Here is a 13,181-nt window from a genome sequence, read left to right on the forward strand (position 1 = left end):
ACCCCGCTAAGGCCCACCGCAAAGTATAGGTGCTATTGTTATGAGAACTGTGAGGATCAATGTGAAAATGACTGTCTCTCATGACCTGTGGGACCACGAATGCCGCTATTCATCTTAGACAAAGATGCAAATGCAGACGTGCACTAAAGCTTTTTGACAGGTACCATAGAACTAACGCTTAACGAATTACATTTCAGAAAAGGTGATAATGAAACAAAGTCCCGCCCACAATCCCTACAACCGCAACAACAACAAAAAGCCATGTCCTCGCACCGAGATATCGGCCCTTACATTCTCAGCTGCTTTCATTTTCGATTAAAACCTCTCTGAAAGCTCAATGAACAGTCACGGACAAATGAAATGCCAACGCGAAAATATGAATCGGTACATACAAATACTAGCCCAAGTTCTTCCCATGCAAGTCATATTGTTGCATAGCTCGATAACAGCAACAATGTTTGGAAATGTGATTTTTCAAATATACCACAAACACGTCATTATGTTACCATGGCTCAACCTCACTTGTACTCGGGGACAACTTTCTGTGGCAATGCAGTCAAGGCTACGGAGCCGGACCACGCTTTTTCACTGCACACCTGGAAGTAGTTCAACAAAAATAATTGGATGGCGGTAACCTCAGCAATTCAAGAATATTTAGTTCTTATGTTTTAGACTTACATTGATAATGGCACTAAATTGCTAGCCAGAATATATGAAACAGAGTGCATTTTTTTTACATTTTCGGATATTTTTGGTTGCGGCTGTCGCAGCTGGCATCGCAATGGTTCCCTCCCGAGAAAACAAAATAAGAAAACATGGTGTTCTTGTCGACGGCTTTCGGCAGCTCGCCACTTCGTTCTTCACATAGGATTTGTAAGGCTTCGCTGTCTAAACAAACGAAGCGAGTGGTTTGCAAAGTGTGCGCCCAAGTGAGACTGATGCAACAGGGACTCTCCACCGTTTTCGCAATCCATTCGGTCAGCCAGTTTCCCGGCATAAGCGAGCGTGTGCGTAAGCATGCGTGCGTGCTGCTCTTTTGGTATACCGCAACCACGCTATGTAAGTATGCCGCACATGCCGGTGGTGCTGGCCAGTAGAAGAGTTTAGTACAGATCGATGCATTCCGTCAGAACTGCAGCGCTTACAAAATTCACTTCTTTTCTGAACAATACAGAGTCCACAGTCGGTCTGAGTTCTCCAGTTCACGGCCACTCAGGCCATGTCCAGTCAAAGCGTTGGCCTGTGTTTACAAACAAATGAAGCGTGTGGAAGGAGACACCAATATGCCTGAATGCTCGGCAATCGTGGTTCAGCACACTCAACTACGGAGCTTATGCGAAGAAACGAACTGTATCAAATGCGTATCGGTCACGCCAAAACTGAAACCGAAACCAGTTTATTGGGAACTATACTTTGAGCTGTAACACAGAGCAGTTAGCTTCCCCCTCCCTCCGTAGCTTTCACTCCATTGCCACAGAAAGTTGTCCCTGAGTATAGGCTGTGTGCTTTTGACCGGAAAAAGCAAACTTGGAGGCAGAACCTCCCACTGAAAACTCGTGCTGTGGATGAAAACTCACGTTGCCCAGGAAGGCCGAGGAGAAGGCGAGCAGTGGGGTGACCGACATGATGACCAGGGTGAGCTCCCAGCTCTCGATGAAGCCGGTCGCAAAGCCGGTCACAAAGGTGGACAGGTAGTGGATGAACAGGCCCATCTTGTCGCCCATGCCCTCGCGAAGACGTTCCATGTCTCTGAGAAGAGGGGGAGGGGAGACACGTTCTCTGTTTATAACGGCATTTCGGTTGTGTTAACCAACTATAAACACTGTTAAGCCTTTCAAATAAGCCTTTGGAACTTTCAAATGTATGCTTAGCTTCCAGAGGCATGTTTTGGCAAGTAGTCCTGGTTGCTCAACAGGTATTCGCCAGAGCCTTCTATACATAGGAGGCTCTGGTATTCGCATTTCAGAAAGTTGGTACTAGCTCGTCGATCTGGGGGCTTATCCATTGCACATGGCTGGCTTTAACTGCAAATGACAGTTGGAAATGATTCCTGGTGTTTAAATAAGAGAACCCACATCTTCCATTACAATCCTCGAAGCATTTGTACCACGGTGTGCCTCACACCACAAGCTCAGTTCCCGCTTTTCACACAATACGGAAAATGCTCTTTTTTAAGCAAACATGTTAGGCTAGTTGAATTATGCTAGTACTTGTTAACAAGAGCAGAAACATTCAGTGTGAAAGCACACAGAAGGAAATAAAGGACAGACTCGCTTGTTTTGTGACCTTTCTCATTAATTAAGACCAAACAAAGTCTAGAGACCATAAAAAACAACAAACACCACAATACCCTTGCAAAAGCACACTTAGGCAAGAGCAGTTGAATACACTGCCTTCCTACTGCCCTTGCATTCACAAGGACCCATGATTATATGAGAAAAGTGCATCCGTGTGGTACTCTGGCAGGGATTGCCAATTAGTTTCCCAATACAAATACAGTTGAACCCCTTTATAAGAGACACGTACCGGGGAGCAGTTTCTGTCTCTTATACAAGATGTCTCTTATAAGCAGGGTGCCATGTTTTTACCAATTAATCAACCCATAGTTCAATGTGGGCACCGTATGACTAAAATAAGCTCAAAAGAACGCTACAGCATGTTGAAAAAGATTCATTCTAATTAATGTTTGGCCCAAGCATTTATGAAACTTTGTTTGCTTCATGACTGTATTTACACTGTTTTTTACAACCAATTCTACAAGCTTTTTTTCCTTTCCTTGTTTGTGGAAGATGAATTGTAGATGTTGAGTTCACAAGCCTGATCGATAGCCAGAGCGCACAGCTTCTTCCGCTGTGTGCTCAGGCTATTCATTACGCTTGCAGGACTCAACATCTGCAGTGCTTCTTGATTGGGAGCTACGCGAGTGGGATAGCCCGCATGTGCGATCGCGCTCCATTCAATCGACGGCAGTAAGCTTCAACCACTTCTGTAAGTTGCATTTTCATTGGCAGGGCTTCTCATTGTCATTTCATAGCTGACTGAACCACTTTGTGTTTGCTGAAGTTATAATAAATAGTGACTGCAGGTGTCTGTCGTCCACCTGTGCTTCCAGGATGGAAGCAACTGCAATTAGTGACTGGTGGCACTGCGTCTGAAGTTAAACTGTCTGTTACAAGCGAGATTATTGATTAAACTTCAAGGATGACTTGTCCCTTATAACCAATCTTCTACATCCGATGTCTGTTATAAAAGAGGTCGATTTAATGGAAGAGATAGGGCAGCCAACCATGTGGGTGAATAGTGTCTCTTATACCCATTTGTCTCTTACATCAGTGTCTCTTATAACGAGGTTCAACTGTATTTGATGGCAGCCATAAAGACAATACCGCAGCAATGACTGACCCAATTACACTTTTATGGAACAGATGGAGCTACAAAATGTACTTGCAATTGATCCGAAAAACCCGGTGTCACATTAAAGGAGGTAAACTGCAGATGTAATTGCTAAAGCATCCATTTTTTAGCACTTGGTGCTCCCTTCCCATGACTTTACCATGTAACAGCCATGCTGCCAGACGATGGGGTTGCACGCCCAACGGGTTTTTACTAGACCGTACACAACCGGCACCTACTCGTTCATCCTCGACGCCACTTCCGTAACACGGTGCCGGTCAAACCAGGCCGCGTCCTGACGGAGCAGCGAATAGAAGAGCTCCTGTCGCAGTCGGTACAGCTGACGGTCACAGGCCCTCGTCCAGCACCACACCTGCCAGTGAGACGAAAAAGGAACGCTAGCTGTTCCAAATTGCAAAAAAAAAAAACACATTTGCATGAAGGAAAAGAAAAGTATGCTAGATTTCAGCACGAGCTAGCAATTTCATGAATCTATCTTTTAAAGCAAGCAAATGAGTTGTGGGTCAAGACTGGTGTCCCCTTGAGCAGACCAACTTTCTTCAAAAAAACTGATCAAGGAATTCTCGAGAAACACAGAGTACGTTTAGGATGAACAGAATCTCTAGTCTACTTCGTGTTTCTCGGAGAAATACTTTAAGCAAGCCCTTCATTGGGCTTGCAGCAGAGCTCGTGAGGAGACTCAAACTGGAGCTGTTCATGAAACTGCACTAACTGTACATTGTGCACATAAAACAAGTCAGGCATTCTGCTTTCATTTTACTTCTTTCACACTCATGTGTCACTCAAAAAGATCAAAATGAAATTGCTCGAGGCAAAAAAGCATTCCTGACTGAGATATCCAAAAGTGAAGGTTCACCAGTGCACACAAATAACAGCGCTAAAACAGTTGCAAGTCTTTTTACTTTTCAAAAAGGCGTAAGTGGTGCAGTCTGGTCTACCTCTACTCCTCAGTGACCAGTGCTGTTATTTTCACACACACACACTGAGAATAACACAGCCTTCACTGCAGAAGCCAAAGCACAAGCCTTTTGTGGGAGCACATGGCAAACTTGTCTCGTAGGATGATGGTGGCATCTGCAACAATCTTTAGAGAACTGCTGCAGTGGCCAAAGTAAAAAGAAAAAGGAAGGCTTAGGTTTCAACTTTCTAAGCCTAGTTATCACGAGTGAAGGCAAAGACTGTGCACACAATAGGTGTCTTCGATTTGGCTGCACTCGCTGCACTCATTCAGGTAGTGCAGCATTGGCCTCTTCAATTTTCGAGTGCAGTGCACGGCGCCTGCACTTTTCTCTTCGATTTACCGACGGTACAGAGAGTGCAGGATGAGTTCACAGCTTTCCCTGCACTGAACAGAGAGGAGGTGGAGAAGCACATGAAACAAAGTGCAGGACCAGTTCTGCAATCGACCAGATTTAGGGGAAATCCCCAAGGTGGAGTAAGTTTCTGTAAAGGAAATTTTGACATCCACCTAAATGCAGCCAAACGGCTACACAGGAAAGCTATACAGCTTTCTCGGAAACTTCACAGGTGAAGAAAAATTCGTCCTGGTCACTGTTTTACAAACTTTCCTTTACAGAAACTTGCTCCACCTTGGGGATTTCCCCCAAATCTGGTTGATTAACTCCTGTCCTTCACTTCGAGTTGTTGATCAATTCGCTTTCGCGCTACTAACGACTAGCCTCCTGGTTAGCTCAGTTGGTAGAGCGACTGCTCCAGTTAAGCAGTGGTCCCGGGTTCGAATCCTGGACCAGGACGAATTTTTCTTCAACTGCGAATTTTCCGAGAAAGCTGTATAGCTTTCCTGTGTAGCCATTTGGCTGCATTTAGGTGGATGTCAAACTTTCCTTCACCAGTTCTGCAGTGGCGGCGCCTGCGCTGAACTAATCGTGAACCTCACGCCCAGACAGCCCAGGCGCGAGCAGCCGTTTCAGCGTCGCCTAGTCACGTGGTACCACAGCGTCGAGGCTCTGAGCAAGCAAAGCGATAGGAAAGAAAGGTGCGAATTGCATGCCAGCAGCTCATGGTCGGTTTAGACGTGATGAATGTCCTTGAAAAATGTAGCATAGTAGAGCTATCGCTCTACAAGAGCTTTTGGGAGCAGACACGCCGACTCACGTGAATGAACGAAGAGACGAATACGACGGCAGCGATGATGACGTAGGTGAGGGCAAACTTGTTCATGATGTCATTGTACTGGAGCACAGTGATGGGGTCAAACATGGACATGGCACCACTGCGCCGGAGGGCGTCCCCGAAGGACTCGGCGGGTGGCAGGGTGGCATTGGCATCGTCACCCTCGTAGAATCCCGCCTGCTGCTGGTGGATGAAGGCGTTGGTCATGTGACCGAACACCACGGCCAGCAAGGGCCACCCGGCACCGTGCAGGACGGCAAAGAAGGTGCCCAGGAACAGCAGCAGGCCGTCTTGCACAGTGGCATAGCGGAACTGCAATGATGACAGATTGATTGATTGTAGGTTTAATGCACCGACACAACACAGGCGATGAGCAGCGCCGTAGTGGAGGGCTCCGGATTAATTTTGACCACCTGGGGATCTTTAACGTGTGCCGAAATCTCGTACACACGAGCGTTTTTGCTTTTCGCCTCCATTAGAAAAGTGGCCGCCACGGCTGGGAATCGAACCCACTACCTCGTGCTCTGCAATGATGACAGGACGTCAGCACTCAGTACGAGTGTTACGCATCCGCTTAGGCTCTCTTCTGGCATTGAAGCTGGCTGCATTGTCCTCGATAGGCCTTTGCAAGCAACTAACGCTGTCAGCTAGGCCTTAACAGTGAAGGTTATGTCATTTGTTCACTCTATTTCCACTCCCTCATTCGCATAAATGCATTCTTACATAGACCAAGAAATAAACTTTGGTTGTTTAACCACATCTGGTTTGCGTCGCCTTGCTGCATGCAGCCCGTACTTTTAATTTCGGAAATGTCACATAGCTTATTGTGAAAAAGGAGGGTGTGACCAGGCTCTAATGGCTCTTCAGCGCTATGGGTTGAACTCGTGTGATTTGACCAGTACAAGCCATTATTTTCTTTGCCATACTGATTGTTCATTATTATCCTCCTCGTGTCAACAAGCCAAAAGAATGTGCATGTATACATACACACGCAAACAAACAAGTATTAGGCGCTACTTTTAATGAATATTAAATATCCCTTCCTTTTTTTAACGAATGTATGTATCTTTCGCCCAGTTGTCTGTTCGCTCAGTGCGGTCTTTTTTACGCGTGTTGACGTATGCATTGCATGGATAGTATCCCCCCCTATGTAATGCCTCTCGGGGCCTTTAGGGTATTCAAATAAATAAATAAATAAATAAAAATAAAATGAGAAACATATATTTATGCAACTGCATTAGTGGTTAATGATTCATTCCCATAGAATTCCTAACAAGTGTTTTAAGCTCTCCTAGGAAAATTCACCAGTAGAGGAGGAGAAATTCTTCACGGTGAGTGTTACTGTTGCCGATGCAACGGGGTCATATTTAGTAGCAAGAGCCCGCTGTGCACAGAAATCTAAGTGCACATGACCTCCAATTAAACTTCGTATAATATAATTCATTTGTGCTCATTAATGATCAGTTCACATGCACGTGCAAAAGTTATGTTGCAGTTTTTTTTTAATTTTAGAGAACTGCTATAGTGTACTAGAATTCTAGTACACTATAGAACTGCTCTACAAGCTGCAGCCCCCCTCCCCCCCGTCTTTTTTTTAATTTTTGAACATTGGCGAAGCGAAGTGCAAAGCAAGGACAGAAGTTCGCCGCGATGGGTTGAAACAATAGTTTCAGGCGATGCCTAGCAAAACAAAAAAATAACACACCAATCGCATAACATTCACATTTTTAAATGATGAACTACTGCAGGTGCACCGTTTTAAACCGCATGGTGAACGCCGCATAAATTTTCTGTCGTAAGAAAGCGCTAAGTCCTGTTAATTTCTGAGCCCGAGCTTAAGCGGGGTTACTTGCACTTACTAGTCAACTGCTTGTAAAACAGCGATTGAATAGCATAAGGCTAGATGAACCAAACTCCAAGGGCAGTCTGCTTTTGCCGCGACGTGAATGCAGCATGCTGCAAAAAAAAAAAAAGGAAATATTTACTGCTTTATACGACTCACCAGTTTCCAGTACGAGACTTTTTTCGGTCGCAGCCACCTGTCATTGTTCCTGCAAAAAGACAGCGCAGTGAGCTCCAACACCTGTGCCTTTTTGTTCCGCGCGGCTAAAAAAACACTCGACTGCCGGTGGCATAAACGGCGTCCCCACGTAACTATGGCAACAGTTACCCTTGAGCGAAGGCACCTTTACGAGCGCAATGTTGATCCAAGTGTGATGGCGACAAACGCTAAAGTAGGCGCACCATACGTGATAAAATAAAATAAGACGGTGTTGGTTATCTCACCGGAAACATTTATCGAAGCGCAAATACAAACGTATCGCCAAGGCGGCGCTGCCGCCGCTTTGCGCGCGAGTTTTCCGCGGGAAATCGTTGCGCGCCGTTTCCCGCCGCCAGCCGCTGGTCCTCCTCGTCGTGTGAGTCGGTGAGCAAAATTACTTCTCAAAACTGTTCGTCGCGTGTCGCGAGCTTTGTCGGCAGTATGAAAACGGTCAGCGCATCGCCTGTGTCCCCGATAAAGACTTACACGAACGGCAAGTGCTCTTCGGACGAGGAGGGCAATGAGGCGGCGGACGATCGCGAAGAGAACGACGACAAAGAGGAGTCCCCGCCCGCCGCGGCCGCCAAACTCAAAGGTGGCAAACGCAAGCGGGGATCAAAAGATGAGGTCAGCGGTCAGCGCACGCTGACCGAGCTGTTCGGCCAAATGTCCAAGCGCGTCAAGAGCGAAAACGGCGCGGCCGAAAAGAAGCCGGCGGTATCGGAAGTGAGCTACACTCGCTGCTCAGACTGCCGCCAGATTTTGGACGCCACGGAGCTGCGGCTATTCGAGGGAGACCCTGCAGATGCGGTCGACGAGTTCTCGGCGCTCACCGACCCGCGCCTGAGTGTGTTCAACGACGGGGCGGTCGACGACGGCGGCGAGGACGTGATGGACACTCCGCAGCACAAGCTGACGCAGTTCTCGGTGTACGATCGGCACACCCACCTGTGCCCCATCGACTCCGGCCTGATCGAGCGCGACGTGGAGCTCTACATCAGCGGGTACGTGAAGCCCATCTACGACGAGGACCCGTCCCCCGAGGGAGGCATTTGCACCAAGGCGATGGGCCCCATCGGCGCCTGGTGGACGGCCGGCTTCGACGGAGGTGAGAACGCTGTGATCGGCTTCACAACGCCATACGCGGACTACGTACTCATGGCTCCCAGCCAGCCGTACGCGCCCTTTATCGACGCCATCAAGGAGAAGATTTACATGAGCAAGCTGGTGATCGAAACGCTGGCGCGAGACCCGAGCACCACGTACGAAGACCTGCTCAACAAGCTCGAGCTCACGCCGCCGCCCCAGGGCATCGCCAAGTTCACGGAGGACGCGCTGCTGCGGAACGCCCAGTTTGTGGTCGATCAGGTGCAGAGCTTCGACGTCGGCGGCGACGACGATGAGGCGGTGCTCGTCGCGACGCCCTGCATGCGGAGCCTGGTGCACCTCGCAGGTGTGACGCTCGGCCAGCGGCGGGCGATGCGCCGCGGACGCCGAGACGCGCTGCCCAAGAAGCGTGTGGGTACGCTAGCCGCCACAACGCCGCTCGTGCGAGACGTCTTTGAAGTGCTGTTCCACGAGCAGATCGACGACAAGGCTGCCAGCGCGGCGAGTCGCCGTAAGCGTTGCGGAGTCTGTGAAGCGTGCCAGTCGGGCGACTGTGGCAAGTGCAAGGCGTGCAGGGACATGGTGAAGTTTGGCGGCACGGGTCGCCTGAAGCAGTGCTGCGAGGAGCGCCGCTGCCTCAACAAAGTGTTCCAGGAGGCTGACGAAGATGACGGTGACACGCAAGAAATGGAAGAAGCGCTCGATGAAAAGGCTGTGCAGGCCGAAGCACCCGTCACACGCAAGAAAACGCGACAAGGCAGCAAAGACGTGCGCTGGGTGGACAACAAGCCGGTCGCTACGCTTGGCAAGAAAGCTTACTTCTCTCGAGCCGTGGTCAACGAACAAGAACTGCGTTGGGGTGACTTTGTTCTCGTCACGCCCACGGACCCTGGAACCCCACTCTATGTGGCCAGAATCGTCTACATGTTCGAGACGTCTTCGGGCGACAAAATGTTCCACGCGCACTGGTTTTGGAGGGGCACGGACACGGTGCTGGGTGAGACGTCTGACCCGAGGGAGGTGTTTCTCGTCAATGAATGCGAGAACCAGAGCCTGGGCGCCGTGAGCAGTCTTTGCACTGTGGTGCACAAGGCACCTCCCAAGGATTGGTTTTCGCGCGGTGGCCTGCACAGCCTGCAAGACGAGTGCGTGCTGAAGGGGGACGATGACGGCAAGTCGTTCTTCTACCAGAAGGCTTACGAGCCGGAGCACGCGCGCTTTGTGGATCCACCGGAGCTGCCGTGCCCAGAGGAGTGTGATGTGAATAATGCGTGCACTTCGTGTCGTCACGCAGAAACGCAGAAAGAACTGGAGAGCGCAGTGCCCGGCGAAGTTGTCGAAGAAGAGAGCGGGAAGCGGAGCTACGCGAGCGTCCGATACCAGGGAACGTCCCTTTGCATCGGAGAGTGCGTCTTCTTGATGCCAGATGCTTTCCAGTTTGAGCTGAAGATGTCGAAGAGCAAAAGCAAAGGCTCAGCGAAAAAGGAAGAGGTAGATGAGGACGTGTACCCAGAGGCCTACCGGAAGCGGTCGGAATACATCAAAGGTTCAAATGCCGACGTGCCCGAACCCTTCAAGATTGGCAAGATCATCTCAATTTTTGCAAAGAAGGGCAGTGGTGACACCAAGGATGGGCCTGAAGTTTTCAAGCTTCGAATCAAGAAGTTCTACCGGCCTGAGAACACGCACCAACCAAAGCCAGATGCAGATCTGCGCCTGGTTTACTACTCGGAAGAAGAGGCAGTTGTCGAGCTGAGTGAGGTGTGCGGGAAGTGCTACGTTGTCTACGGCGAGAACGTGGCAGAGGAACTGGGGGACTACCTTTCCCGAGGCCCGCACCGGTTTTACTTTACGGAAGCATACGACAGCGACACAAAGACCTTTGTGGAACCTTCGTCGAAGGCGCGCATGATGGGTTGCCTGGGAAAGGGAAAAGGCAAGAAGGGCAAGGGCCAGCACAAGAACATCAGTGTCGAGGCGCCGGAAGAGTTCTACACTCCGCACCGTAAGCTTCGAGGTCTGGACGTCTTTGCGGGCTGTGGAGGACTCTCCGAGGGCTTCCACCAGGCCGGCGTCACCGAGGCCTGCTGGGCCATCGAGTGCGAAGAGCCAGCGGCGACGGCGTTCCGGATGAACTTTCCCAATGCCACCATCTTCACTGACGACTGCAACCGGCTGCTGAGCATGGTGATGAACGGCGAGACCATCAACGAGCACGGGCAGTCGCTGCCTCAGAAGGGCGACGTGGAAATCCTCTGCGGAGGGCCTCCCTGCCAAGGCTTCAGTGGCATGAACCGCTTCAACTCGAGGCAGTACTCTCAGTTCAAGAACTCACTGATTGCCTCGTACCTCAGCTACTGCGAGTACTACCGGCCGCGCTTCTTCCTGCTCGAGAACGTGCGCAACTTTGTCTCCTTCAAGCGCAGCATGGTCCTCAAGCTGGCCCTCCGCTGCCTCATCAGCATGGGCTACCAGTGCACCTTTGGAGTCCTGCAGGCTGGCAACTACGGCGTGCCCCAGACGCGCCGGAGAGCCATCATACTGGCTGCGGCTCCCTGGGAAAAGCTGCCACTCTACCCCGAGCCGGAGCACGTCTTCGCTCCGCGAGCCTGCCAGCTGTCCGTCATGGTGGACGACCGCAAGTACCTGTCCAACTGCAAGTGGTCCTCCTCCGCCCCGCTCCGGACCATCACCGTCCGCGACGCCATGTCGGACCTTCCAGAGATCCGCAATGGTGCCAAGATGAATGAAATTCCGTACGGTGCAGAGCCCCTGACTCCCTTCCAGAAGTCGCTCCGCGCTGGCGGCGCCGTGCTCCGGGACCACGTGTGCAAGGAGATGGCGCCGCTGGTCGAGGCGCGCATGCGGCATGTCCCACTCGCGCCGGGCTCGGACTGGCGCGACCTGCCCAACAGCATTGTGCGGCTGTCAGACGGCACGTACACCAAGGTGCTCCGGTACACGCACCACGACGTCAAGAATGGCAAGTCGTCGACGGGGGCCCTGCGGGGCGTGTGCCCGTGCGCTTCCGACAAGCGGTGCGACCCGCAGTGCCGGCAGGACAACACCCTGATCCCCTGGTGCCTGCCGCACACGGGCAACCGGCACAACCACTGGGCCGGTCTGTATGGTCGGCTGGAGTGGGACGGCTTCTTCAGCACGACCGTCACCAACCCTGAGCCGATGGGGAAGCAGGGGCGCGTGCTGCACCCCGAGCAGCACCGCGTGGTGAGCGTGCGAGAGTGCGCCCGGTCGCAGGGGTTCCCGGACACATACCGCTTTTTCGGCACCATCTTGGACCGGCACCGACAGGTAGGCAACGCGGTGCCGCCGCCCTTGGCTCGGGCCATTGGCCGAGAGATCCTCAAGTGCCTCGCTGACGGCAGAGACTGCTGATGACTTTGTGTGACTTGCGTGTGTTTCTGAGGGTGACCCACAGTTTTAGAAAAGGCTGACTTTATTTTATTTCTTCCCCCCCCCCCCCCCTTTTTTTTTGTCGTTTTTAGGCCGCTCATGTGCTTTTGTGTGAGCTACAACACTGCTGTGACTCAGCCGTGTGTGCCTTTCTTCTTTAGGGCTGTAAGGCCTTTTAAAGTTGGGAGTATTGACCTTGTGGTATTGAGCAGCATACCACACAATTTTGTTGACCACACTCCCAGTAATAATCTTCCTACAGTGCAAAAGGGTTTTATATACTGCTTTAGTTATGCAGTTTGTTGCAGTATATGATGTCATTTTAGCTGGCTACAAGTGCACTGTTCTCTCTTTGAAACTATTCTTTTTATAGATATATATATGGTAACATGCAGTTTTTTGCAGTATATGATGTTATTTTACCTGGCTACAAGTGCGGTGTTCTCTCTTTTATACTATTCTTTTTATAGTTATATGTGGTGTTGCGTACGAAAAACCTGGTGCTGACACTTCTGTCAATAAATGAAGGCAATGCACCTTTATGCTAAATTTTTCCAAAAGGAAGTACTTGGACCTCAGCACAGTTGTTTGTTTATATCACTGCCATGTGTATGTTGTTACATGTGTAAACCATGCTGTAGTTTGTACCAATTCCACCACCCAACCAACCTGCCAATTGTGTGCTTTGGGTGGCACTTAGTTTAAAGCACTAGAATGTCGCGAGGAGTCCAAACAGCACCACAGAGCGAGCAGCAAAAGAGTGTATCGTGCCAACACAAGTTTTATGTGTGCGCGCCGTTTAAACCACTAGTATGTCGCAAGGAGTCTACACAATGCCACCGAGCAGCAAAAGAGTATTGTGCCAAGACAAGTTTTATGTATGCGCGCCTATTACAAACTACTTTTGTACTTTGGGTGGCGCTTAGTTTAAAGCACTAGTATGTCGCAAGGAGTCTACACAATGCCGCAGAGCAGCAAAAGAGTATTGTGCCATGACAAGTTTTATGTATACATGCCCATCACAAAGTTATTAAAGCGATTTATATCGACATTCAACTCTAGTGTGTCTTTT

At 50.2% G+C, this 13,181-nt stretch overlaps 2 protein-coding genes and 1 non-coding gene across 5 annotated transcripts in view; 2 read left to right on the plus strand and 1 right to left on the minus strand.

Annotated features, from left to right (window-relative positions):
* LOC144146089 (ATP-dependent translocase ABCB1-like) overlaps positions 1 to 13,181 on the minus strand; it is a 186,519-nt gene that overhangs the window by 50,105 nt on the left and 123,233 nt on the right. For all 3 annotated transcript variants that reach the window (XM_077678026.1, XM_077678028.1, XM_077678027.1), the window contains exons 3-6: positions 7,550 to 7,598; positions 5,530 to 5,859; positions 3,633 to 3,766; positions 1,578 to 1,749 (exon numbers count right to left, since the gene is read on the minus strand). In XM_077678026.1, the coding sequence (XP_077534152.1) occupies positions 1,578 to 1,749; positions 3,633 to 3,766; positions 5,530 to 5,859; positions 7,550 to 7,598 (685 nt within the window). The remainder of the gene's footprint in view (positions 1 to 1,577; positions 1,750 to 3,632; positions 3,767 to 5,529; positions 5,860 to 7,549; positions 7,599 to 13,181) is intronic.
* Positions 5,095 to 5,168, plus strand: Trnat-agu (transfer RNA threonine (anticodon AGU)). Its single transcript has one exon. It is a non-coding gene; the product is annotated as a tRNA-Thr (tRNA).
* LOC144146090 (DNA (cytosine-5)-methyltransferase PliMCI-like) lies at positions 7,733 to 13,158 on the plus strand. The gene has a single exon (XM_077678029.1). It carries the CDS (start codon positions 8,030 to 8,032, stop codon positions 12,089 to 12,091), a length of 4,062 nt encoding a protein of 1,353 aa, XP_077534155.1. The 5' UTR covers positions 7,733 to 8,029; the 3' UTR covers positions 12,092 to 13,158.

The sequence above is a fragment of the Haemaphysalis longicornis genome, unplaced genomic scaffold, assembly GCF_048455015.1.
Source record: "Haemaphysalis longicornis isolate Haplotype H1 unplaced genomic scaffold, Haemaphysalis longicornis Haplotype H1 scaffold_7, whole genome shotgun sequence".
Taxonomy (NCBI): domain Eukaryota; kingdom Metazoa; phylum Arthropoda; class Arachnida; order Ixodida; family Ixodidae; genus Haemaphysalis; species Haemaphysalis longicornis.

Coding starts and splice junctions, on each gene's coding strand:
- LOC144146090 (XM_077678029.1), top strand. CDS start 8,030: ATGAAAACGGTCAGCGCATCGCCTGTGTCCCCGATAAAGACTTACACG.